Raw genomic sequence first — 24867 nt, 5'->3', positions numbered from 1 at the left:
GTCTTGAGCGAGGGAAAACAACGCTGATGTTAGCTCTTGTCTCTGTCATGTGTTTTCCTCTGCAGAACTTAGCACACTAACCAGCTAGCACCAGCCCGTCTCGTCACTTTCCGATAGCGACTCACTGTAGCTTCCAACCTGGAGCTCTTGTCAAATGACAATCACTACCACCCGCTGCCAACAAGACACCACCGGCAGAAAAACCTTACAAATAGCCCCTTTGATTTATTAAAGAAATAGTCTCTACATTTTTGGGAAATACTTTTATGAAATGCTTTCTTACCATGAGTGACATGAAAAGATCACCACTGTCATGTGTGTACAATAAATATGAAACTACAGCCAGGAGGTGGCTAGCTTAGCTTAGCATCAAGATTGGAACCAGGGGGAAACAGCTAGACTGTCTGAAGGTAAAAGTTAAAGTTTTGACTTTATAGAGGATTATGTGCCATGCACAGTGTAGCTTGAGAGGTGCTAGGTGAAACTTTTTCTACCTTCAAACCAAGCCAGACTACATGTCCCTCCTGTTTCCAGTCTTTATGCTAAGCAGACTTACTGACTTCCTGCTCTGCACAAAATCCAGCTACCACCCTGGATATTGTGCCACTGTTAAGATTCATGAATTCATGATGGAGTTGTTATTGCTCACTGACTAGAAGAGCGGGGATATATCCACATACACCCCCCCCCCCCCCCCCCACAAACACACACACACACACACACACACCTACCAGAATTCTGGGGGAACTGGGGAGCAGCGACTGCAGCAGCCCACAGCGGGCAGCCCTGCTCACCGCGCTCAGAAACACTCAACCTCAAAACCACAACTGGCAAATGGAGTGGTGACATCAGCGTCTCTGCAGCACATTTCATACGAGCAGTGCATACGAGCTGCATATGTACAGCACAATGGAAAACAGACAGGGCCAGATCGCCGGGCGCAGAGCAGTACAGGGGGGAGTGTGCACTCTATGAACACGAGGAGCAACAGAAGTCTTGACCTTCAGTGATACTGAGCAGATGCCAGTGAGTCACAAGCCAAATTAAATGATATGCTATTTCCAACCTACTGTAACACGGCAGTTACAGTATCTCATATCACTCCCATTGTCTCCCTCTCACTTTTCTCAGTTGTTCCTCGTCCTAACGTCTGGAGTCCAAGCCTCTGCAATCTACATGCTTCATTCAGTTAGATAAACGGTGCACAAATGCCACAGGGAACTCAAAGACCATTGTCTGACTTTATTAAGTCATTATGGATGTTTTTCTTCACATACTATAGGCCACAGGACATGCAAAGTCAACAAGTGGAACAATGGCTAACTTTACCGGAAAAGAGATTATGATCGAATAGGTAATTCGAAGTTAAGCTGACTTTATGTAAACATGACCATTATTGCTGGGAGGCTATTACCAAGGGAACACATTAACAGCTGTGATCAAGCAAAGTGGACAGCCAAAGCAGCCATTTCAAATACATTAGGGGATGTATTTCAATGGTCAGATACTAGGCAGGCCACTGAAATGATTTCCACTGTGGGAATACACAAGCCAGGGCCGACAGAAGCCTACCAGCCTCCCTACGTTTAAGGGGAATTCAGTTATATACAACATCTGTGTCAATATTATGGAGGTTTTAGGGTCCTCTGTTCTTTTTAAGAGGTGGAAAAGGACTACAACTTTCAGCTCTGAAGACTCGGAGCCAGACAGACATGAAGTACATTTTGGCAAACCTTACAGGAGAACAAAAACAAAAAAAAGTGGACTTAAAGTTTGAACAACTGCTCTAAATAACTTTTTATACTTACAAGGTTACACATGCAGAAGTGACGTTGTTCTTATTCTGCAAAAAAGACCCCCTGAAGCATTCTTTAGCTTCGTTTCTTATAGCACCAAATTAGTTTCACTGTTGATTAATGTGCTGATTAATTTAATATTAATCGTTTGATCTATAAAACATTAGAATACAGTGCCTGTCACTATTTTGTAGAACAACCAACTCAGCATCATTTTGAATTGAGGCCAAACAGTTCAGTCTTGGTTTCATCCAACCACAGATTCGTCTTTCTCACAGTCTGAGAATCCTTTAGGTGCACACTTTCACTGAGGAGAGGTCCCTGTGCCCTGCTCTGGAAGTTTATACCAACTCCACACAGGATCTCTGGAGCTCAGCCAGAGTGAACATCGGGTTCGTGGTCACCTGGGGACCTTCTCCCCTGATTGCCCAGTTTGGTTGGGCGGCCAGCTCTAGTAAGATTCCTGGTTGTTCTCTCTTCCATGTAAGAATTACGGAGGCCACTATGCTCTTGGGAACCTTCAATGCAGCATTTTTTTTTCTCTTTTGTGGCCTTGACACAATCCTGTCTCTGAGAGCTGCAGGCAGTTCCTTCCTCCGCATGACTTGGTTTTTGCTGTGATATGCTAATATCTGATATATACTGTCAGCTGTGATTCTAAAATTCTACTTTCACTTATTTGTCATTATGTGATATTGAGTGTAGATTGATGATTTTTGCATAAGGCTGCACCATAATATGTTACAAATACTTTCTGAATGCACTAAAAATAGCCTACAAAGATGTGTGGAGGTGATGGGCAGCTCACACACATCTTTATTTGCAAGTAATCAACCTTCACAGGCTGACATCAGTTATTTTGATGTATATTAATCATGTGTCAGAGTAATTACACTATGCAAATTATATTAAGAATTTAATTTCTAGATAGATAGATAGTGTGCATGAGTTTGATTACTTTATGTGTGAAGTGACCTTATCTGAGCAGCATCCAGCTGCCTCCCCGCTGGAGAGGAGGGATGGTTCCTCAGTGCTGTGCTGTAGTGTAGAGGGGCTGTTCCCTCAGCAGATCCCAGCTCAGTCCGTCCACAGCAGCGGCCGGGATGACCGCCGGGGACTAGGCGGCAACGCAACAACGCATTTCACAGGTAAAAGTGGCTCCAGGTCGAGCGACACAGCCTCTTTTAAGTCAGACATTTGTTTGGGGGTCTGTGTTTTTAAATTTGACGACACATGCGGACGGCTGAGGAGGCGAGCTGCCGCCGCCGCCGCTGTGAGGAGTAGACAGAGGCTGAGAGTCGCATCTGCTCTGTTCAACATTTCCAGCGGTCCCTCAAGTTGCAGCCAAGCCAAGCCAGCCACCTCGGCGCTCCCCTGTCCGGCTGCCCCTGCCTCCTCTGCCCGGGATCAGGGGATCTAGGACAGCGCTGTGGCACTTTCAGGACGCGGCAACAGAAGGTGAAGGAGCGGGAGGATGGCGGTGTTTATTTTTTTTTTTAACTTGAAGCGTGTGCGGCGGCGACTGCCACTGTTTGCGGACGCGCTCCTATCAGCTGAAGGTTAAAGATTGCTGATGGAGCTAGCCGGGCTAGCTTTAGCCCCGTTGTGCCGTCCTCTCTGCTGTGGGAGAGAGGCCAAACTCCGTCCAAATTACGCAGTTTTATATGTCCCGTCTTACAAGCAGAGATTTTTATCGCGGACAACACTAATTAAGGACTTAAGCGAAATCCTGCGGCCATGGCTTGTATTCGGTAGATTTTCTGTGTTACTTCAAACATCTATTACTTATATACAATTTTAACTTGTAGAATTGCTTTGCCTTAAATTTCTTCTGTGGGATTCCATCCACAGTGTGCTGTGATTGGCAATATGAAGGAGTCGGAGTTATAAACCAGAGCTACCATCGGTAGGCAGTCTTTATAGTGGGTCATTCATTTGCCGAATTTAACCAGGGACTTCTACTGATCAGGAGAAGGTCTCAAGTCTTGTTAGAACAGGTATGCATGTCGTGCTTAGCGTAGGGGAACCTTAAACAGGCAGATGTTTGAACGGAATGCGGCGTGGTTTCTCCCCGCATCTGTGAACTGCGCGCATCGGGGCTAGGCTAGTATGCTACGACAGCAACCTGCAACAGAACCAGCGGGGCGAGCAACACGCCAAGCCTGTCAATCATTTCATAACGACATGGTGACAACACTGGGGTCCGGTAATGTGCAGCTCTCGGTTCTGGTCTGAAGCTTTGGGAACAACAAACGGCGATGGAAACGAGCTGCAAACAGCCTTTGGCAAACGGTCTGCCAAGTTTAGGTTGCTTTGATGTTTGCGTGCTGTCACTTTGTCACACCTGCAGCCTGTTTGCATGATGATGGCTGCTGCTTGACCCCCCCCCCAGCCTCCTGCACACACCGCCTCCTTTTCTAACCTTGCACGGGTGTCAGGCCAGCCATCCTGCTGTCAGTCTGCCTCCAATGTTTGCTTAGATTTATGTTTCAGCATTGAACGTTGAACTTCAAAGGTTTTTACAGTGTAGTTATATTTAATAGCCTACAACTCTGTATGGATAAAACTCTTACCTCTGCTGTGCTCTTTACCTCAAATTATGTCACAATGATTTTCAATTTCAGAAGGTCTTGCACATAAATTGTTGCTGTCACTTAGGGACCTCTAGAGGACAGATTGTCAAAGCCAAGATTTTACCTGATCTGTTCAAGTTCAAGATGATGTTATTACCTAATTATCACAATGCTGCTGCAGTGAACAACCTCAAGTGAAGCACCATCATCTTAAGTGTGTGCGTTTGTGTAGTAAATCCTATTTCATCCCACCAGATTTGATCGGCTGCTGTTATGAGGGCTGGACTGTCATGCCCTCAGGTCTGATTATTTTAGGTTGTGTTGTTTATAGTATTTATGGAAGTACTCTTAACATTGCCCAGGAGTGATCTGTTCCCACTTGCCAAGACCTTTCATAGCTCAGTGAGCTTCCATCAAGAGCTGTTAGTAAATGTCAGCAAAGAGACATTTTCTAGAGAGTGTGCAGGATTTGCAGTTACCAGAAGCTGACGAGTTAAAAAGCCAAAGAAATACTGCAAAACAAAGCCCAGACCAGCACCAGCTAATATGCAGTCTCACTGAAAAGGGTAAGATAAATCTTAAGTGTGTGTGTGTGTGGGCACATGTGTGTTATGTGTAGGTCTTTCACACATCCTTGAGACTGGGATGGTGTGTGAAACACAAGGCCCTGCTAGATGGGGGGGGGGGGTTCAGTGTGGTGGGACGAGGAGCGTATTAAGAAGGGAAGCAGCTCATTAATTCCTTCCAGCAGCGGAGGAAAGGGTTGGTCAGCGAAACTGGAGGGGCCTTCCACAGCTATGAAATGAGTCATAGCAGGTTCAGTTTTCAGGAGTGGTCCAAACAACGTGCGATAAGTGAGGGCTGGGATAACTTCCTGGTGTTGCAGGGAGCCTGGTTATCCTTGGGCTAGACTTTCCCTTTCCAGCACTCGTGTGTGTGTGTGTGTGTGTGTGTGTGTGTGCGTGTGCACACTAGCTGTTTTAACATCTTTGATGGCAGACAGCTCTGTCCTCTCTGCCTGCCAGTCTTCAGCTTTATTTCTAGGCCAGGCACATCAAGAAAACGAGTTTTTCTGCCATTGGGTAGCCGTAGCCAAAGCCTCTGTGAAAGTCATCTGATGTTTGCCCGGCTACAGGGATCCCCTCGGAGGTCCTGCCTGATGTCACATGTGATGTCAGAGCAGAGGTGACGCAGGCAGGAGGAAAGGAAGGAGGCTGGTGGATGAAGCCAGCCAGAAACGTGTGAAAGCTAGTGACATCTGCCAGGGCGCCTCTCAGAGTTAGAATGCAGGGCAGTGAATCGGAGGCATGAAATGAAACGGGACTACACTCTGGGTGTATGCATTCTTATGTGTTGGCTGAATGCTAGCCGGTGGATGTCCACGTGTTTGGCAGACGGTTGAGCTGTCTGCTTTGTGATTTCTGTTTGTCAGTTTTATGCCAATGCAGTAATTAAGCCCTTGTGATAACCCTGACCATTCATTTCCATGTGTTTACACAGCAGTTTTCCACATTCTTCAGGCATCATGACAACACCTCAGTTACATTGTGTGGAAGAGCCTTTGCGTCCCACCTGTAATCTGCATCACAGTCTGTCAACATGATTGTGCTGTTGCCTCCTCCTGTTCTCTGTCTTTAAATATCATCCTCTAATTGTGCTTCAATGTACCATAGTCTCATGGTAAAGTACATTTATGTTGGCTTGTTTATTATTACCTCTCTTTCTATAAAACTGAGCAGGAGGCACGCAGAGTCCACATCTGATTAGCAGGAAGCCCGAGCGTGCTAACCCTTTGATCACTGTGTTGCTGGCTGATAAACCATGCGACTGTCATCTCTAGCAAGCCCCGGACCTTGACAGACGCTAATTACCATGAAGCCAGTTTGGCAGGCTCAGAAACAGCATGGCTCGGAATAGTTCAGTGCAGGTGAAGCCTACTGTGTAGCAGAACAGTGCCGTGTTGGATTAACGTTCCTAATAACCTCTCCTTTATGGTTTTTTTTTTTTTTTTTTTAACTCTCGTATGAAATGATAATTTTCAAATGCTGGCATGAGCTTTGCTGTATTGGAACAAATGCTCAGCCCTGTATCTCCCTGCACATAATGTATGAGTGCTGGATGCATTCAGGTGAAGAAAATCTCATGACGTCAGTTTCCTACATTTCAGCTAAACTGAGCTAAGCCTGCCATACAAAGGAAATTGAGTCCATTGATGTAATTACCCTCGCATCGGCAGTGTCTCATTGGTTGCTGCGCAGCTTTGCCTCGTGCGTTAATGAACTATTAGCTGTAGCGTTCCTATGCATCAGCCAGTTGTTCAAATTTTTGTTTGGATTGAAAAACTGATGCTGCATTAAACTTGGATGACAAATGTTTGGCTGGTCTACTTTTGGACAGTCTGAGATGAATCAGAACCACACCATAGTGTTGCAGACTGTGATATGTTAGAATATGGGGGAATAAAAACAACACCCCTACCCCTCCGCCTGCACCCTCCCCCCTCCTCATCCCATCCTGCCTTTGATTTCACTGCCAGTGGAGTCTGACTGTAATAAGTTTTGGACTGAAGCAATGCAGCGGGAATAGCTTAGCAGCCCACATGCTATTGTCTGCGAGCTGCCATTCACAAAAGCAAAACAACTGTTGCCATGGGATATGCTCAACAAAATAAAGTAAGTGGGCGTTTTTTTTTGTTTTTTTTTTTTTGGCTAAACCTTTCCACATGAGCTAATTGACTCACAATGCGCGGGCCTTGCCTGTTGCTACTCTCCCTAGCAGGAGGGTGTGGATGCTGGAGGAGGCACATGGGTTGCAACGTGGTGATGAGCTCTTTTTGTGATACACAGGGAAATCTTTTTGTTGTAAACACGTCTTCATTGTTCATTTACAACCTTTGTTTTTCATTGTAGGTTATAATTATAAAAGTAGTTGCATGGCTGCAGAGCCCAGTGGGATTTTTCTGATGGATGGCCGGTGTCCAGAGGGCAGATAGCTCCCCAGATAATATGCCCACACTTTATGTTGCTGAGTTACAGTCTACCTGATGTGGAGAACATTGTGCTTCCTGGAGGTCAGTATGAGTAAAATACAGCCTGAGGTTGTTTGGCTGTTTGTTCCTCCGGCCTCAGCCAAAAAAGCAGGCCTCCAGCTTCTTTCCCCAGGACACACAGGAGCTCACAGAGAGCCTGACTGGAAACATTTGCGACACCGTCGGCTCCCCTCCGTCCTCACGACAACGCACTTCCTCAGGAAGAGGGACAGCCCCTCTGTTGGACACAGTGATGTCACATAGATAAACAATGTGCGGGCTGTTGCTGTTTGCTGAATGTGATGGGCTGTCATACCTGAGAAACCCATGTGCGTGCAACAGTCCTAACAGATGCAGGCCAGAGACCGGCCAAGTACACACCCACCCGGGTCAGTTGTTACAGATCCAAGGAGACTGGGAACAATGTGGTGGAGAGGTGCGGCTCTTGTGGAATATTTTAGGAAACAGGCTTATCGTCGTTTTGGTTCCAGACTCTGGTGTTTGAGATTTCTTTTGTTGTGGAGCCTTTATGCTGGATCCTGTTAAATCCAGATTTGTTTTTGTCTGTAGCCTGTAGATGTGCTAGTTTAACACATCTCCGTGTCCTCTTCAGGAAAACATTAATCATTTTAACTCATTTTGTTTTGACCACAGTGCAGAAACTCTTCTATTTTTCAGCTTTACATTTGTTATGCAGTCTCCCTTCATAGACTTCTCACTATCTATAAAGTTTATTTATATAGTCTGATTTATTCAGCTAACCTTTACCATGTTAGGTTTGTAACCCGTGCAATCTGGACTATTTACAAACTAACACTGCAGTTCTGTCCTCCCTGAGGCCTGATCTAGGTCTCTGTCCTGCATTGTCTGCCACCCGTGCTGTCCCTCTGCTTCCTTCCTCCCCACCATGCCCTCATCTCAGTTGGGCCATGAATAAGGAGCTGACACCAAACTGTCAACCTGCAAACCGTCATGCCCCTGCAGCCTGCCGCCGGTGTAGCCACAAGTAAGGGCACAGCCCCCCTCACACAGCTAAAAAAAACTGCTTGTATCTGTTTTTAATAAACAATCTGCTGCCTTGACAGAAGTTCACTTGACCTCAAAAGTGGCGGTCTTCCATCTCTTGCCGAGTAGTAAAATCGAAATGACGATGGTACAGTAGTAGTGTACAGAGGCTGATTAGAGAAAATGTGGGGGCTGGTATGAGGGTTGTCTGCAGGGAAATGCCAGCACTCGTGTGGTTATATTTATTTTTGGTTTACGTTGCAGCATATGTTATCCATAAACTGTATCATTAATTTTTCTCTTTGAGTGAGTTGTGTCATTAAAAATACGGCAGATCTGCATTTTTTTTTTCCCTCCAGTTGCCAAATTCACGCGCCTTTAATGCCAGTCGTTTTCACACAAGAACGCATTGTAGCGAAACACAATGTTGTTGTGTTTTGGGGGGATGAAAGCCGGCCATTGTTGCATACCGTTGCTTGAATCTGAGGTTTTATTTGATATAAAATGGGTAATTCCATTGCGTAACAGCATTAGCAGTATTTAAACAGGGCTTGTCATGGGAAGGAGGGAGTGAGGATGGGGGTAGGGTGAGGGTGTGGTGGGGGAGAGCTGAGTGAGGGCAGGTCATTTTACTAGAGAAAATCCTTACTTTTAGTGATGATGGAGATAATCCTCATTAAGTGATGACACCAAGAGCAATTGCCTCAGTTTAAGGATTTATACAGATTAGATAGCATATGGATGTTAATATGGAAATATAAGTGAATTATCATTTTAATAAACACAGCCCTTTACCTAAGGCTCACTTAATTAATCCATTGCCTGGTTGCAGGGATAGGCTTCATCTACAGGAAGGAAAGGGTATGATACCAATCTGACTGTGATCTCAAAGTCTGAAATGGGTTCCTCTAACAGGTTTAAAGGTCCAATCTTGTATAAAGTGAGATTTCCACGTCTTTTTTGATCATAAAGCAGCTCTAGGTTCTATATTAATACTGTAAAAGTATCGAAGAGCTCTGTCCACAGAGAAATGCACACAGCCTGTATTCACAAACTGAGCCTTAAAACCAGCCGTCAGGACTTCTGGAACTTTGTGATGTCACAACAAAGCAGTCACTGCTCTCAGCCACGCCCCCAAGCCTCGCACACCTGGACCCACCATCCAGTCTTGCAGGATTGGGTTTTCCTGAAACTCCACCTGAAATATTCTATATTTCTGAGAGGCTCTGAGAGGCTCAGATCCTCTCTTGTGATTGGCTCACTGACCTGTTGTTACTGCAGCTCCAGAAAGAAGCCTGAGAGAGGAGATGTAAAACTACACTGAGATCGTTTTTGGTTCTTAAAACCACAAATACATCTTTTTATGGAGATCAAAACTTCAAATAAAACACATGAGAAGTGTAAAATATGAGACCTTTAAAGTCTAGTATAAAACTAAAGAAGTAGAGTAAAAAAAAAAAAAAAATCACATTCATCAAGTGAGTTTAAGTGAATAGTCTGAAATGACAAATGGCCTCAAATATTACCATCTTGGATTCCATGTTGTTGCCATTTACAGTATTTCAGAGACACAGTGAGTTATTGAACTTATTCACTGGCCTGCTGCCCAGCACAAGTTCAGCTAAAGTTTATGAAATAGCACTCAATGAAAAATTGTGTCCACATGCTCATCTGCAAGCAAATGAAGCAGCAAGTCCATTTTTTTGCCTTGACATTGTTCATAAGAACTTTCCAACCAAACCCAGAACTAGCCTCTCTTTGAGGAGATTACTCAAAACACAAATTGGAAAGAGTTAAACTCAACAAAAATATGAACTGGGCAAGCGCCAAGAGTCAATCCTCCAAAACTAACAGGTTTAAGGTTTTAAATGAAAAAGATAATCGTATTAGAGAACCAGACATACAAAGGGAGCAGCGTTTCACGGTCTTGGATCCTGTTAATCACCTAGTAGGCTATCCGAGGGCTCAGGTACTAGGAGGAGGGAAGCAAAGGAAGGAGGGAGGGAGCAGGAGGAAAGAGACAGGGGTAGTGGTGCGGCCCTCTGAGTCAGGACTCCTTTTATAGATGTGTTTTTTCATCTCTATGGGACTATTATGGCTAAACAAATGCTAAGGAGCAAAACAAATGCTAATCTCTTTGCAGCTGAATACATCTCAGCGAGGTTGTCTCGGCTGTCTGTTCTCCAGAGCCGAAAACAAGCAATTTGACTCTGCCATTAAACAATCATAGTGTGATTGGCTTTTAAACAGTCTGAACAGCATTTGATTCTGGCAACAAGTCTCGCGCTGCTGCTCCTGAATGCCATTTCTTATTAAGGCCAGCCAGGTTGCTGGCAGTCTGTTTCAGGGGAGAGTATTGAATGAGTGGGTTGCAGCAGCATCTGTCCTGTTGACAAGGCTGCGCGCATGACTTCATCAAGGGCATTACATCATGTGCAGATGCATCCTGGGTGTCAGTTCCTGATACTACTTATAGTTCTAGTATACTACTAATATATATACTATATTATATATACTACTGTATATTCTAGTATACTACTAATTATTTGTTGGGGGCAGAAAACAAATGTCATAATGCTATTCAACCTTTAGAGCCTCTGCAGATTATTAGGGTTTACTCAGTGTTTTTACATTATGTCTCTTACCCTTTTTTTTTTTTTTTCTGTGCTGGCCTTCTATAACTGTTCCTTCTTCAAGCCTGGTTTAAACCCTTCAAGGTAATGGGATGTATACAGACAGGGCTTGAACTATTGATTAGTGTACAGATTATGTTCTTGATTAATTGTGTAGCCTCTCACAGTTTCCCAGATCTCAAGGTAACATCTTCGCATCACTCGATTCGTTTGTCTGAAACCCAAAGATATAGAAGAGCAGGAGCCATCAAATCTTTGTTTCAAAATGAGACAACAACCTAAATGATTAATTGTTTGTCAGAATGGCTTTCTGTCAGTCGACTAATTGACAAGTTGTTCCAAGAAACACACCATCAAAGAAGACACGGTGCATCTGAATGAATGAATCTGTGTGAGCAATCCAACCCGGAGATATATTTAGGGCACATGGTTGAAGAAATGTCTTCATCCTTTTAGACTATAACCAGAGAATACTTTTTAGATCAAGAGGAGATGTTAAGAGGGAGAAGGCAGAGGTGGGCAGAGAGGAAAACAATCCCCCAGTTGCCTCACTGATGCAAAACATGAGCAGCGGTCGGCTGCTAACAGCTACCTTCCAGTCACTGCATGGAGGTCTGCAGGGAGCCCACTGTAAACAGTGGCATTTTGTGTTTTCACCGCAGCACCAGCAGCCCCCTGAAAGTCGCTTGTCGCTGTCGATGATCATGTTATCATGGTCTGTTTTTGAAGGTGTTTGTTCTCCTCCCAGTCCGACTCAGTTCTGGTCTTGGTTCTTTTGGTGCCGGTCGTCTCTGAGTGAGATGGAAAGAGGGTTGTTGCTAGGAGGACTGGAGAAGAGAGGAGGGAGGGAAAGGCTGCTGGGAAGGCGGGTGATCTTGGTTTTGTCGTGGTGGCTTAGAATTTGGGTTCGGGGGTCTTTTTTTTTTTTTTTTTTTTCATCTCAACTGTTCACATGGGTTGGGACCCTTGACAAAAACTGGATACGGGTAGCGGGGATAATGGTTTTAGCGTCACCTTCTTTTCTCTGTCTGTCTTCCTGTTTCTTCATGTCATTCCCCCTCTTTCTTTTTTTCCCAGTGATGGCCTCAGCTGCGCAGCTGTGCCGGTGATCCTGCCGCTGCACGTAGGGAAGAAGCAAAGACGCCTTGACAACCGACCTACCTTCCTCTCTCAAAAAAAGAAAACAAAAAGCAGAGAAGAAAATAATATAATCACACCAGCATAAACAAATGCGACCATGTACAGCGTGGAGGACCTCCTCATCTCTCATGGATACAAGCTGCCCAAGCATACCACCCCCTCCTCCACCCCCACCCCAGCCCCCACATCCTCGTCCCGCCAGGCTCCCTCGTCCTCACCGCCATCCTACAGCAAACACCATGAAATCCTGGAGAACAGGCCCGGCCCCAGGACTGTGAACGGCTATGAAAGAGGGCCCGGGGCACCCTACGGGAACGGAGGTGGAACCAGGCAGCCCCAAGCACACGGCAGCGGCTGCACCAACAACAATAATGAACCCAGGGACAGGAGCCAGCCCAGGCGGGAGGGTGAGAGGAGCCAAACTGACACCCACTCCTTGGGAGAGTCGCTGACCTCAGACAGTGGGTAAGACACAGTCTGTGCTGCACCTTGCTCCTGTCTGACTGAACCTTTTGCATGCCCTGCCCTGATTATGGTTTGTCCTCACACTTTATCGATTAATGGCACAGTCTTTCATTGTTATGGTGGTTTGATGGAGCGTACTAATGAAATTAAATAACTCGTCAAGGAGTTTGCATGGGGATTTTACACCACATCATAAATGGAACCGCCTAACACTGTCGCTCAGTCCCTCTGGCCATCTCTCCCATGCTTCTGTCTTTCCTCTTTTGTGTCACTTCCCATCTCTCTTCATTTTCCCAATCAAGTCTCGGGCACTAGAGGAGGAATAATGTGTGCTGAAGTCTTAATCTGCCACATGGGATCTTGAAGTTGTAATCAAAACAGCTTTTGGGCAAACTTATGTGCCCCACTTGAGCATGCCCAGTCTTACCCACACAGGTTGCCAGGTTTGTTAGGCTAGCCCCTTCCACCATTCCACCCTGAAACATAACCAATATGCCGAACTGGCTTCCACTGTGTCACAGGCTTTACACCTGCTTATATAATTCATGTCATCAATAATACAAGATTCATGTAGGGTTTATTTAAATATGTATATGGAGGATAGGCTATATTTAGCTTAGTCTGGAGTTATGCAATTGAAACCCTCTTGGATAGGGACTGTTAGAACGTATGATATTTCCAGAGATACCTCCTGGCTGCAGCCAATCTGTCTCTTCCTGAAAACAGGATTGTTTAGTTTGCCTATTTGCACCAATTCTGGGGGTTACTGTGCTGTAACTGAGACAAAGTCAATACAGCTGTTCTCATGTCCACACAATTAGGCAGGCTTGTCAGATTTTCTCCCTTTTTCCTTACATTGTGTTTGGCTGACTTTTTCCCCTAATCCCTTTTAGCCACCAGCCAGCGACAGAGCATCTGAAAATAGTCAAATGACCTTGAATAATGTCAGTGGTTGTGTTAGTGTTTTTTTTTTTCTCTTTTTGGTTTTATTCTTTGAGAGGAGTAATCCTCGTTTTCATGTCACCGCTCTGCCAGTGCTATCGGAGCTTTCTGCTGGGAATGTGGGAATTGCTAAGACATATGTTCTGCAATTTCATTCTGTTGTTTGTTCATCCTTCTTTCTTCTCCTTATCCAAATCCGTTTTGCCTGGCAGCCCCAGTGTAGATAAGAAACAGGCCTAACTTGGCGCTCCGATTAAGCAGCGCTACTGAGATCCAATTAGACTAATGATGGCAACTCATCATACATGAGATGCCCTCAGACTTATCAAATTGGCATGGCCACCCCACCCCCTCCCCTTCCCCCAGCAAACATCGCTGGCCAGTGATGATCATGGATGGAAATGTCAAGGACGCTCAACGGCCTCGGCCTCGAGGGCGTGTACACATGTGCTTGCGTCTTGTTTACGTTGTCAGTCAGTCAGTCAGTCAGTCACTCCACAAATATCCTGAAATGATCAGGCTGTGTCTCGCTGTAGCCATCAAACATCCTCACACAGATGGATAGTCACCCCTTCCCTCCCACTGGTTTAGTGAGATGAAGCTTATTTTCTCTTAGTTAAAGCTTAAGAACAGTGTAACAGAAAGACTGTCAATGAAACGTCCTCCAAAGTGTTGATCTGTCTTGAAGGACATCTGGGACTTGCAGCCACTGTGTGTCATTGTGTAACATGTTCATTATGCTCCATAGAAAATCACAATGACCAGACACTGAGCCGCTACTCATGGTCGTCTGTCTCCATCTAGTGGGAGAAGAATTCAGTTTTTTCCTCTGTCCACATTATAGAGCAGCAGTAAATATTTTACAACAGTTCCTCTTTGTCGGCATTTACTGGCCCCAAACAGCTGCATGTCAATGTTTTGGTTATTTGATTTTTCAAATAATTCAAAGTGCTCACAGCTTTACTCTGATTTGTCAGTGTGTGGAGTTTATGAAGTGAGCATGCTCGTCAGATTGAGAAAGTTGCTGAACGCAGCTCCTCCATTTCAACTTGTTTCCTCAGGTTCTGTGATGGCACCAGAGGTCCACAGTCCCAGTCAAAGGACGTGTCCTACTGGAGGAGAAGAGGCCAGGACTTCACTGTGCTGCTGGATTATGCTGACTTCAGAGAGCCCCATGGAGGAGGACAGGGGGGTTATGGCAGACCAGAAGGGCCTCAACAAGCAAGAGGCCAAGAGATGTCTGCAGAGGAGCGTCAGAGGGCAGCTCAGGAGAGGCAGCGCTGGGCAGCCCAGGCCCAGGCTCAGGCTCAGGCTCAGGCCCAGGTCCAGGCCCAGGCCCAGGCTCAGGCCCGCTCTAGAGAGAGGGAGGCTGCTCTCCATCAGTGGAAGATGGCGACTGAGAGGAAATGCCAGAGCTTGGGGACAGATGAGTGGCGTCCAGCCGTGAGCTTTGGCCGGCAGCTGTCACAGAGCGAGGGTGAGCGTTGGGCACAGGAGCAGCAGCGGCTTCATGCCAGGACACCAGAGGGCTTGGTAGTCCACCCCAGGACCAAAGCCAAATCCCAGTCCCTGCCCAGGATGTTGCAGCCTGAGAGCCTGCAATACGTGGACATAGGCACATCCGGTCAGGAACTGTACAGGCGGGTCAATGGCCACCCACTGTCACACCACGACCTTTACAGGGCCCCCCGCTGGCCAGAGAATGGCAGGCCAGCTAGCGCCAACCAACTCTCAATGACACCAAAGCCCCGCTTCACCCGACCACCCAGACCTCCCTCCTATGAGATGCACCAGCAGATCAGGGGAAGCTGTGAGGTGTTGTCTGGGAGAGACTCAGTCATTCCCCAGGCCAGGGACAGAACGCCGCTTCCCATATCAAGGACAGGTGACTCCCAACTGGACTATTTTGCACCAGACTCTGGACCTCCAGGATACATCCCTCCCCCATCATATAAAAGAGCTCCTATAATGGCGGGGGGGCGCCGGGGATATGGTGAAATTGCTGTTGATTACAGGTAAATAAGTCTTTTTTTCTTTATCTTACCAGCTGTGACAGCATGGTATCGTGGTATCGTTTTCACTTGTGGGTCTCTGTGTATGTGTGTGTGCCATCATGGCAAACTGTGGTCCTGGAGACACCTGCTGTAGCAGGAACCACCATAGAGGTGGTTTTGAGCACTTTGGCAGGTGTTTATATATCTGTGGGCAGATTTAGTCAATGTTATAGTGTCACAACCTCAGTGCTCATCGGTTGGACCACACCCATCTTCGAACATGACATCATTTGTCAGCTACACACCTGTAAAGTTTCATGACTGTATCGTCCATGGTTGTGACAAAATCTGTCCACTATGAACACCTACTGAGTGCTAAAAACTGCCTCTGTGGTAGTTCCTGCTACAGTAGGTGTCTCATGGTAGGTGTATGTGTATGTGTCATCCCACGATGACACATACACATACACATACACACACACACGTACACACACAGACTCAAAAGGTGAAAACAAGCCCCACTTTTGTGACTGGTAATAATAGTTATGACTGCTGACAACTCATGGGTCGGAACATCAAACATGTTGATGCTGTGATCCCATTGCAAGATGGCCTCTAGTTCACTTTACATTACACTATTTTTTTGTAGTGTAAACAAGAGACTACAACAAATCATTATTTTAAAGTAAAGAGTTGCAAGATATAAAAAAAAATATTTTTGAGCCAGCCACATACCAACCATACCACATACTTAAATAAATTTGTATGAAGTTATTAAGATATAAGTATGTGAAATAATGCTTACAGGAAAATGAGCATTCAAATTATATTTTTTGTAAAAAGGAAATTCACCTTTATAACGTGTTAAGGGGCTGAGGTGCTTAAAAAAGTGTTGAAAAGCATAATTTGAGACTACCCATAGCCTGACTGTGATCAATTATCCGAATGGGTTTTATGTTATACAGTAACATCAAGATCAAGATCATTGTCTGTTCTATTTTCTGTGACAGTATTTGTTGATAGTTATCAATGTATCAGTTTAATGATTTTTGTAGCTTTCACTCTTTTTATGTTGTTGTTGTAACATTGTCATTGTTGCTTAGCTAAAGTGCAACTGTGTTGTCTTTACTCTCAGGTACAGAGGGGACGTGTACCAGCAGATACAAGTGGCTCCAGATGGATCTCACTGGTTCATCAGACATCCAGCAGGTTCCTGGCCTGATCCCCAGAGAGAGAGGAGCTTGTCCTGCCAGAAGCAGCTATACCCTGTGTATACTAACCAGGAGCACCCCGGTGGAGGGGTCCAATATATCCCATTTGATGACCCACGTATCCGTCATATTTCCTCAGCCCTGGGTGGCAACTCCCTGACGGACGCTGACAAGATCCGCCACATTCGCAACGAGCTTCCCAGCGTCACCGTGTCGGAGCCTGCTTCCGACGACAGTGCCTTTTTGCCCCCACCACTGGGGCCTTTCATCGCTGCCAAACTGGCCGATGATGCTAATAACCAGACGTCTTCTAGCGACTTTGACAATGACAATAACAGGTGGCACAGCGATTTGCACAAAGAAACTGTCGATAACTTCCCAGCAACTGACCAAAACTGCAACAACAGATATTCCAAAAACCAACGTCCTCCTCCATCTCCCTCTTCAACCTTCCAGGCTCCATTAACAAGAACTTCCTCTCGTCAAGGGTCCAGCTCAGACCAGGTCTTTGCAGAAACCATCACCCAAGTGAAGAAAATTGCCCCAGATACAGGGCCAGATAACAACAGGAACACTAAGAGAAGAGTTAGTGAGACCATCTTCTGCCTTGTGTCTGTCCCTGTTCACACACCGACTAACATTAATAAAGACTTAGCAGCAGATCAGAACAATAATGAGACAATATCAAGCCTGACTGTCACTAACACAGAGACCTTTGCTGTAGGCCTCAAAGAGAGCCCAAGTGTCCGGAGCAAGTCTGTGAATGAGATGCCCATAAAACCCCACTACTCTCACTTTCACACCAGCAGCACATCCTCAATGAGGAATTACAAGAGGGCTCCTTTAAGGAAGGAGATAATCGATGCCTGGGCACTCCAAGCCAGTGAAGACAAAGAGTTGTGCTATGCCGGGTCCTGGCCTGGGAACCAGTATCGTAATCAGGAAACCCAGACTGGCTCACCTTTGACGGTGGTAAAAAGCCCAGAACCCCAGAGTCCTCCTGGCAGACAAGAGCCTGTTCAGTCTGCCTCAGACACAACCACCGACAGTGGCGTGGGGACAGACAGTAGTTCCTCTTACGGTTACCCCATGGCAGGCCAGAAAAACCTTCATCGCTCCAGCAACAGCGCCTTCTCCCGTCTCAGCCTCAGCCCAACGCAACAGCCCTCACTGCAACCCTCACAGCAAGACCAGTCCTCCCCACCTAAGGCCCATGATCCGGGAGACCAGCAGCCATCCTCTCCCTGGAAGAGCAGCTCCAGTCCCCCAGAGAGTGCAGAGCAAGTGGCCTTTGGACAGTTTCTCTTAAAGCCAGTGAACCGACGACCATGTGACGCCATTGATGAACTGGAGAGCATTAACAAGGAGATGGAAGACACGATCAAGAAGAGACCCAATGTCGATCAGTGCACTGATTATCTTGATGGGGTGAATAAGAGACTAGACCAATTTAAATCAGGAGCACATTTCACTGCCGGTCCAGAACCAGGCAGGGAAGCAATCAGTCTTCCACCAATGCACATAGAGAAACCCACCAATATAAAGGTCAGATCAAAGTCCTTGGCTTCTACCACTGATCTAGACTCCATGGACATGAGGAGTGCTTTCTCCAGGCCACATGCCAACAACATGCCACCAACAAATGAGCTATCTGTTCTCCCCAATACAGGCCTCAGAGACAATTGTCTTCTGTCCTCACTACCCCCACACAGTGAGTCAAACCGGGTCTATAGACAAGACATCCCAGTCCCTCAAGAGTCTTTGCTGAGGGATGTGGGGCTAACTGTATACACAGAGACTCCTGGTGGTCCCGGGGAGCCAATGCAACGCTCACTTTCAGTCCCATCTCCACTCAACCCTAAGGAGCTTAGTCAGTCAGTGCAGCTATCGTGGGAGAGTAGGACAGCACTAGTTAAAAATAGTGGTAGCCCAGAGCACAATTTAAATAAAGAGCTTCAAGCTGCGGTGGATACAGAGAGAAAGGCTAAATCAGACAGTGGTCCACCATTCAGGGGTGAGGTGAATTTAAGAATCTGTAGATCCAGGAGTGAAAGCAGCAGATCACCTCAGAAAGAAGCTTCGCCACATATCACAAGGCTGACCAGGGAGGTTTCCTTTGTGTTTGAGGACTATGATGACAATGAGCGATACGCCATCTCTGAGCCTCTGAACTACAAGAATGAGTCAACAATTGCAGATAAGCATCTGGAGAACTTACTGATTCAGGAGAAAGCCAATGCTTTACCTACAGAGGACCTCAGCAACCTTTATGAGGTCAAATGTGCAAAAGGTATTCCTGAAAACGAGTCCATCGAGCAGAGGGCAGCACGGATCCTGGGTATAGCTGTTCCCGTGGAGGCCTTGGGTGTGGCTGATAAACAGTCCGAGGACAACCAGGATGAAACAGACACCACTGTAGCTGAGAAACGACTGAGTCCAAGTGAAGAGACACAGCAGGTGATAGGAGAGTGTGAGCAAGTAAATGAGAAGTCCCAGATTGTTCAGGGGACGGAGACAGAGGAGGCAATGGAGACAGGATTAGGTATGGACCAAGAAGAATGTGACAGACAAAAGCACACCAGCTACCACAGTGATGGCGAACACAACCAGGATACTGAGACTCAGTCAGTTGTAGTACTGGACCTACCTGAGTTCCCGCCCAGCAAGCTTCCCCTTTCCCTTCCTGTCACTCCTGATGAGAAGCTAGCTCTGAGCATGTGCAGTGGGGAGAAGAAGGGGAGAGGCGGGGCATGCAAACTAATCGAATCCCTGCAAGATAAGCTAAACTCTTCCGCTTCTTCATCTCCTACATCTCTGGCCAGATCAACCACAGACAGAATGGCACGCCTGAAAGAGCTGGACTCAGTGTCTCGAATAAGACGCCTCAGTCTCAAAGGTTCTGGGTCTGGAGGAGAAGGTTGTGTTGAAGAGAGAAGTAGAGACAGAGAGGAGAGTGAGGTTGAAGAAGAAGCAAAGGAGGAAGTTGAGGAGAAGCAAGAAGAGGAAGAGAAGAAGAAACAGGAGGGAGAAGGAAGGGAGGAGGAGGAAAACCCAGATGAACATGAGAATGCACATGAAACACATGAGAAGCTGGGAGATCTTGAAGAAGACTGTAAACCTAAAGAAGAGGTGAATGAAATGATATGTATGGAAGAGCAAAGCCAAGAAGAGGAGGAAGAAGAGATTAATGTTGATGTTGCACTGGAAGTAGACAATGAAGCGAGTGAAGAAGTCGATGTTGAACTAAAAACAGAAGAGACAGAAGCAGAGGTGGAGCTGAAGATTGTGGAGGATGACAAAGAGAAGCCTTTGGAGGAGCAGGGAGAAGGACAGAATGCACAAGACACCAGGGGAGAAAAGTTGCCCAAACCAAAGCAGCGCACCAGGCTCCAGAAGCCTCCTCTGCTTCCTAAACCCCGCAGTGTTCCTAAGAGAGAAATAACGCTGCCACTCAGCTTCAGCTCTGGGACCTGTGGCCCCTCAAACATGGAGGATGAGGAGGTGCTCTCTGTCTCAGGTAGGTGCAAAGGAAGTAAGAGATAAACCGTTTGGTATGATATCTATCTAGAGGGAAGCAGCACCTTCAGACTTTTTTCCTAATCTGACCCTTAAATGTGCAACTTTCAAATCATTACATATGATGTTAGATCGAGATCTATTGTGTCAAATGCCAAAATGACCAGTTCCTGAGAAAAACACCTCACCTGCCCACCACCATAGCCCCACTTTAGGTTGGAGATTTTAGCACCAAGTGAGGGACACTTTCCTGCTTGGATAATGTGAGTGGTGTTTTTTCCATCCACACTGTCTTTTTTTTTTTTTTTTTTTTTAGATTAAAAGTGTCATACAAGTTGCTCTGGGAGCACTCCAAATTAGTTCCCGGCTTGCATTAAAGGTCAAGTTAGGGGGCTGATGTATTTTTTATTTTGAAAAGTAGCCTCAGGAAAACTTTTAACCGAATGGGCTTGGATTGAATGGGTTTATAATGGATCATTTGATGATTGAAAGAGTGCTACTTGAACATGCTAACTGTCTGTTGACTTTACAGGGTGATAACTCTCTTTGTAAGAAAAAGATGTTAAATGAATATGATGTATAGGTGATAACCTCAGAACAGCTAAACTGACAGTGATACTGTCAGAGGAACAGTTCAGCATGTTGGGAAATAAGCTTATTTGCTTGAGTTGACTGTAAGGTTTTGATGACCTTACAGACAGGACAGAGGCCAGCAGGGTTGAGGTTTAAGGGGTGGTTTGCTTGTACAAGAGCTCTGATCTTTCTTTTTACTTGTGCCAAAAAAGGGTTCAAAGAAGTTACAAAAATATGGTACAAAACTTACAGAATGTAGAGGGCTGGTGGACAACAAAAGCAACTTTCCCAGTGCAGCAGAGTCCAACTGCACAGGTCAACAACCTGACCCCCTTGCTCTGCTGCTCAATGCTGCTTTGTTACCTGGTATAAATGCCTGGAGACTCTACCCACTCAATTCTACAATGGAGGGAACATGACCACTCCCGATATATTTAGCAATAATATGTTTATAATTTAACATTATCGGTATTTACATACACACCATGCACATGACCAATTTCTAATACAGGAAAAATAGAATATATTACAGCTCCCCTCACACCGAGTGGGATAACTAGATGCAAATCAATTTCATGGCTGTGTGTTAAGTCAGGATGTCGTTAGCTTAGCTTAGGATAAAGACTGGAGACAGCAGTGCGTGTAATGCCACATAAAATCAGAACTTTTCATTCTTGCTCTTTGGTTTTTGGACAGATTCAACAGATGAGATGTGGTGTTTAGTGAGCTTTACAGGTGCCGGTAGGCAGGCCAGCTGTTTCCCAGTCTTTATGCAAAGCTAAGGTGGTTGTAGCTTATTATAGTTTAAATGCAGACATGAGAGTACTTTCAGTCTTTTCACCTGACCCTGGACAGTGAGCATTAGAGGTGTTGGTAGGCATGTTTTTGAACGTTGAGGAGGGGCTGGCTGACTGTGTCCCCTCTGCTCCCAGTCCTGACTCCAGCTCCTTACTTAATGCACCTTACTTAACCACATTTCCCAAAATGTTGGACTGTTCCTTTAAGTTCCACTTCAGCAAGAGAAAATAACATCGCTCTGACACTAACTTTTTTTCAATTGTGTTGTCTCATCTTTTCTGTCCTCTCTTTTCTCATCAGACGCCTACGACCCCAGCCGGGTGGAGAGAGTGTAACCTCTGACACCGCCTTCACCACTGTGGAAATCTGTCTTTCTCAAGTTAACAGCTTTTTCCAACAACAAAGGCTTTCATCTCACCTCATGGCTTAGTCGACCATGACCCCTCCAACATTGTTAGACATTACTTCTCACAGAACTGACTGTCCTGGTGCTGCGAGAGCATTTTTACAGCCAAATAAAGGCACCGCTGGTGCCAATTCTCCAGGCCTTTTCAACCCTGTCGTCCTCATCCTCCCATTCTCTCCACTTCTCAAGTTCAAGTTTATTTGCTCAAGCAAGTGGACTTCCTCTGTTTGAAGTTGTCTTATTTTGCTTTTGGAAAAATGCATGTCATCACTCCCAGTCCACACTCAGGCTCCTTCTACGAGCTCGGGTGTTGAAATATGAATGTAAAAGTGCTTCTGTTCAGCAAAACAAAAAAAAATGTAACAGAAAAAAAACAAGAAGGCAACATCATTGCATTACAATCAGTATTAACCTACACCAAATGTAAATAAGACAGAGTTATAAGATTTTATTAAGAATATTAAAAAAGATCAATTTAAGACATTTAATTGCTGAAGAAATGTATATTTTCTTATCTATGTTAAGAAAAGACTAGATTTTTGGAAGTGTAGTCTTCGGGTGTATTACTAATAATGAAACCCCCTGCTCTTTATTCTTATACTTGTGTGATAGAGAATGTACTCAGAGAGCTGGGATTGCAATGAGAAACACTGTGGTCCTTGAATAGTTTCACTCAAGAGCAATATAGTTGTTGTACACGCGCGTTTGTGACATGATTTGAGAAGTAAGTCTCCGCTTCAAGGAGCTGATCTCATTTAAACATTTGCTTTGACTCTCTGCTTTTTTTTTCCGTACAAGTGTTAGATTTGCGCTGCTGAGATTATTGGCTTTATGCTACCGGCGAGCACCTGATAATCTCCTCAAATACTCAGAGATTACACTTGGAGGGTTTCACGTTGGCACCCTCCCTCTGCCGGTGCCGTCAGTCTCAGCGTCAGAGATCACAACATGTATCTGAAGTGTTTGATGTTAAGTGTTATTTTTGTTAATCCTCATACTGTTCAAAAAGAAAATCTATATTTTGTGGCATTAACAGAAGTCTATATTGAACTGTGGGGTTTCTCAGTTTCTGTGTGATTTCAGAAGTGCTTCTTGCGGGAAATGATAGATGTAGCTATATTGATCGCAGTGTGCCTTGTACACACTGTGTCTGTGGAGAACTTTGTTTGTGTGTAACATATCCAGTATTGTCAGTTTACAAATCCTAATTTAAACTGGACATCAATAATTCATTTTACTTTAACACACAAAAGACACATTTGGAGTTGTTTTGCAATAATAATAAATATTAAGCTGAAGATGCTTAATATGGACGCTGTACAGAACATAGCTGTTGGAATACTAATCACTGTATCTGAACATTATCACTAATTTAATGTCGACATATCAGTGCTTTGTAAGTTGTGGGCATAACTGGCAGGTGGTTTACACTCACTTCACTTATGGGGTAGCAATACAAGGAATTAAAAACATACCAAACCAAACTTTATGCTATGCATTGGACATCAACATTCACTGGGTTTCAGCACCAAAATTCAAAGCTAAAACTGTAACTTCTGGTTTGCTTCTTTGACCCTGTCATTCTTTGATCCAGCTGTATTCGATGTTGAACCTATTGGACGTGGTTGTAGACGTGCGTGGAAGCGGCTCCGACTCAAGTCCGCCAGCGGTAGCTCAGTCTGAGGTCTTGTCTGTGTCCTGTTACCAACCCAGTACCCGTACCTCTGTGTTCCAGGTAATGTGTTATCTGGTCATTCTCGTAGGTCTTTTTGTACTGCAACTTCTTTGTAACATAATATAGACTATTGGTGCACATCTTGCTTTGATATTTTCTATTTTCATACAGAAGTATGTACAGCTTCTTTTGTATGCGCAGCATCTTTTTTTTTTTTCTTTTGTGCATGAAATGCGTAAGACGTCACAGAGAGAAGGTGTATTTGCATATAATTGCATTTGGTACTATATAGTCTATCCAATAAACAAGTGTTATATTTCATATAATGTATATTTTATTTTCAAAGGTTAAGCTACATATTTAAACAGAACAAGGTATTTTTAGATTATTGTGAAAAGGGAACTGTTTTTGAAGGCACAATATTTGTCTATATTTGCTGTGATCATTAAAATGGTCATAGATAGAGACAAGTGTGTGCTGTTGTACAGTGCTGCAGACTATTCATAAATAAAAGTCTTTGCATGAAACACGCTGCCTCTGGTTTGTCCCATTCATCATTATTATTATTATTATTATTATTATACATTATGTGATGCAAAGACATGGACGGTGCGCATACTTGTTAATGATAAGGGTAAAAAATAAGGAACTGCTGTGTTTTGTTTTTGGAAATAGTCTTGTATTCATGGACCAGTTCACATGTTAAGGGGCAAAAAGTTTGCTGTTGGGTCCATAAGTGCACTGCACAAAGTTGTGTATCAAAAGTAGAAAACAGAGCAGGCATCTGATGCCAGTTTTTATTGATGTGTCAACTGTGCCCCTAGAAAGAAACAAGCACTATGAAAAGAACTGCAATTTATTATTTACATCAAACAGTAGGATAATGAGTCCATATACGGAACAAGGTTTGTAAATGAAGTTATGATTCAAAAGACAGATGACAGCGTTTCTCCTGCTCCTGCCTGCGTCCCAACTCTTCAGTGCATTCAAATCTAAGTCATTACTTTGAACGGTTCGATACAGACACTCAACATGTAGCTGAACTGTTGTGTGTGTTGTGGAGTATTTAGTTAGTATTTAATTGTAGCATTAAAGTATTTTTGCATTAGTTT

General features: G+C 44.9%; 1 protein-coding gene across 3 annotated transcripts; it reads left to right on the top strand.

The window, feature by feature from the left end:
- Positions 1 to 2419: 2419 nt before the first annotated feature.
- On the top strand, positions 2420 to 24282 carry jcada (junctional cadherin 5 associated a). Of its 3 annotated transcripts, XM_071485672.1 has the most exons (6): positions 2420 to 2944; positions 3123 to 3254; positions 12113 to 12640; positions 14644 to 15597; positions 16712 to 20304; positions 21975 to 24282. In XM_071485672.1, exons 3-6 carry the CDS (start codon positions 12273 to 12275, stop codon positions 22007 to 22009), a joined length of 4950 nt encoding a protein of 1649 aa, XP_071341773.1. In that variant the 5' UTR covers positions 2420 to 2944; positions 3123 to 3254; positions 12113 to 12272; the 3' UTR covers positions 22010 to 24282. The 3 variants fall into 3 exon arrangements, with proteins under 3 accessions (XP_071341773.1, XP_071341772.1, XP_071341774.1); XM_071485671.1 differs by lacking the exon at positions 3123 to 3254; XM_071485673.1 differs by lacking the exons at positions 2420 to 2944; positions 3123 to 3254 and adding an exon at positions 5150 to 8403.
- The last annotated feature ends 585 nt before the right edge of the window (positions 24283 to 24867 follow it).

Source organism: Trachinotus anak, unplaced genomic scaffold (genome assembly GCF_046630095.1).
Source record: "Trachinotus anak isolate AG129_WGS33_773 ecotype Australia unplaced genomic scaffold, CSIRO_AGI_Tana_v1 ptg000009l, whole genome shotgun sequence".
NCBI lineage: Eukaryota > Metazoa > Chordata > Actinopteri > Carangiformes > Carangidae > Trachinotus > Trachinotus anak.
Note: the sequence above shows the minus strand (reverse complement) of the source record. Positions and strands in the feature narration are given on the sequence as shown.

Excerpts from the sequence above, each read along its gene's own strand:
- jcada (XM_071485671.1), top strand. The coding sequence starts at position 12,273 with ATGTACAGCGTGGAGGACCTCCTCATCTCTCATGGATACAAGCTGCCC. Across the intron at positions 15,598-16,711 it reads GAAATTGCTGTTGATTACAG|GTACAGAGGGGACGTGTACC; the intron begins GTAAATAAGTCT and ends CTTTACTCTCAG. Across the intron at positions 20,305-21,974 it reads GGAGGTGCTCTCTGTCTCAG|ACGCCTACGACCCCAGCCGG; the intron begins GTAGGTGCAAAG and ends TTTTCTCATCAG.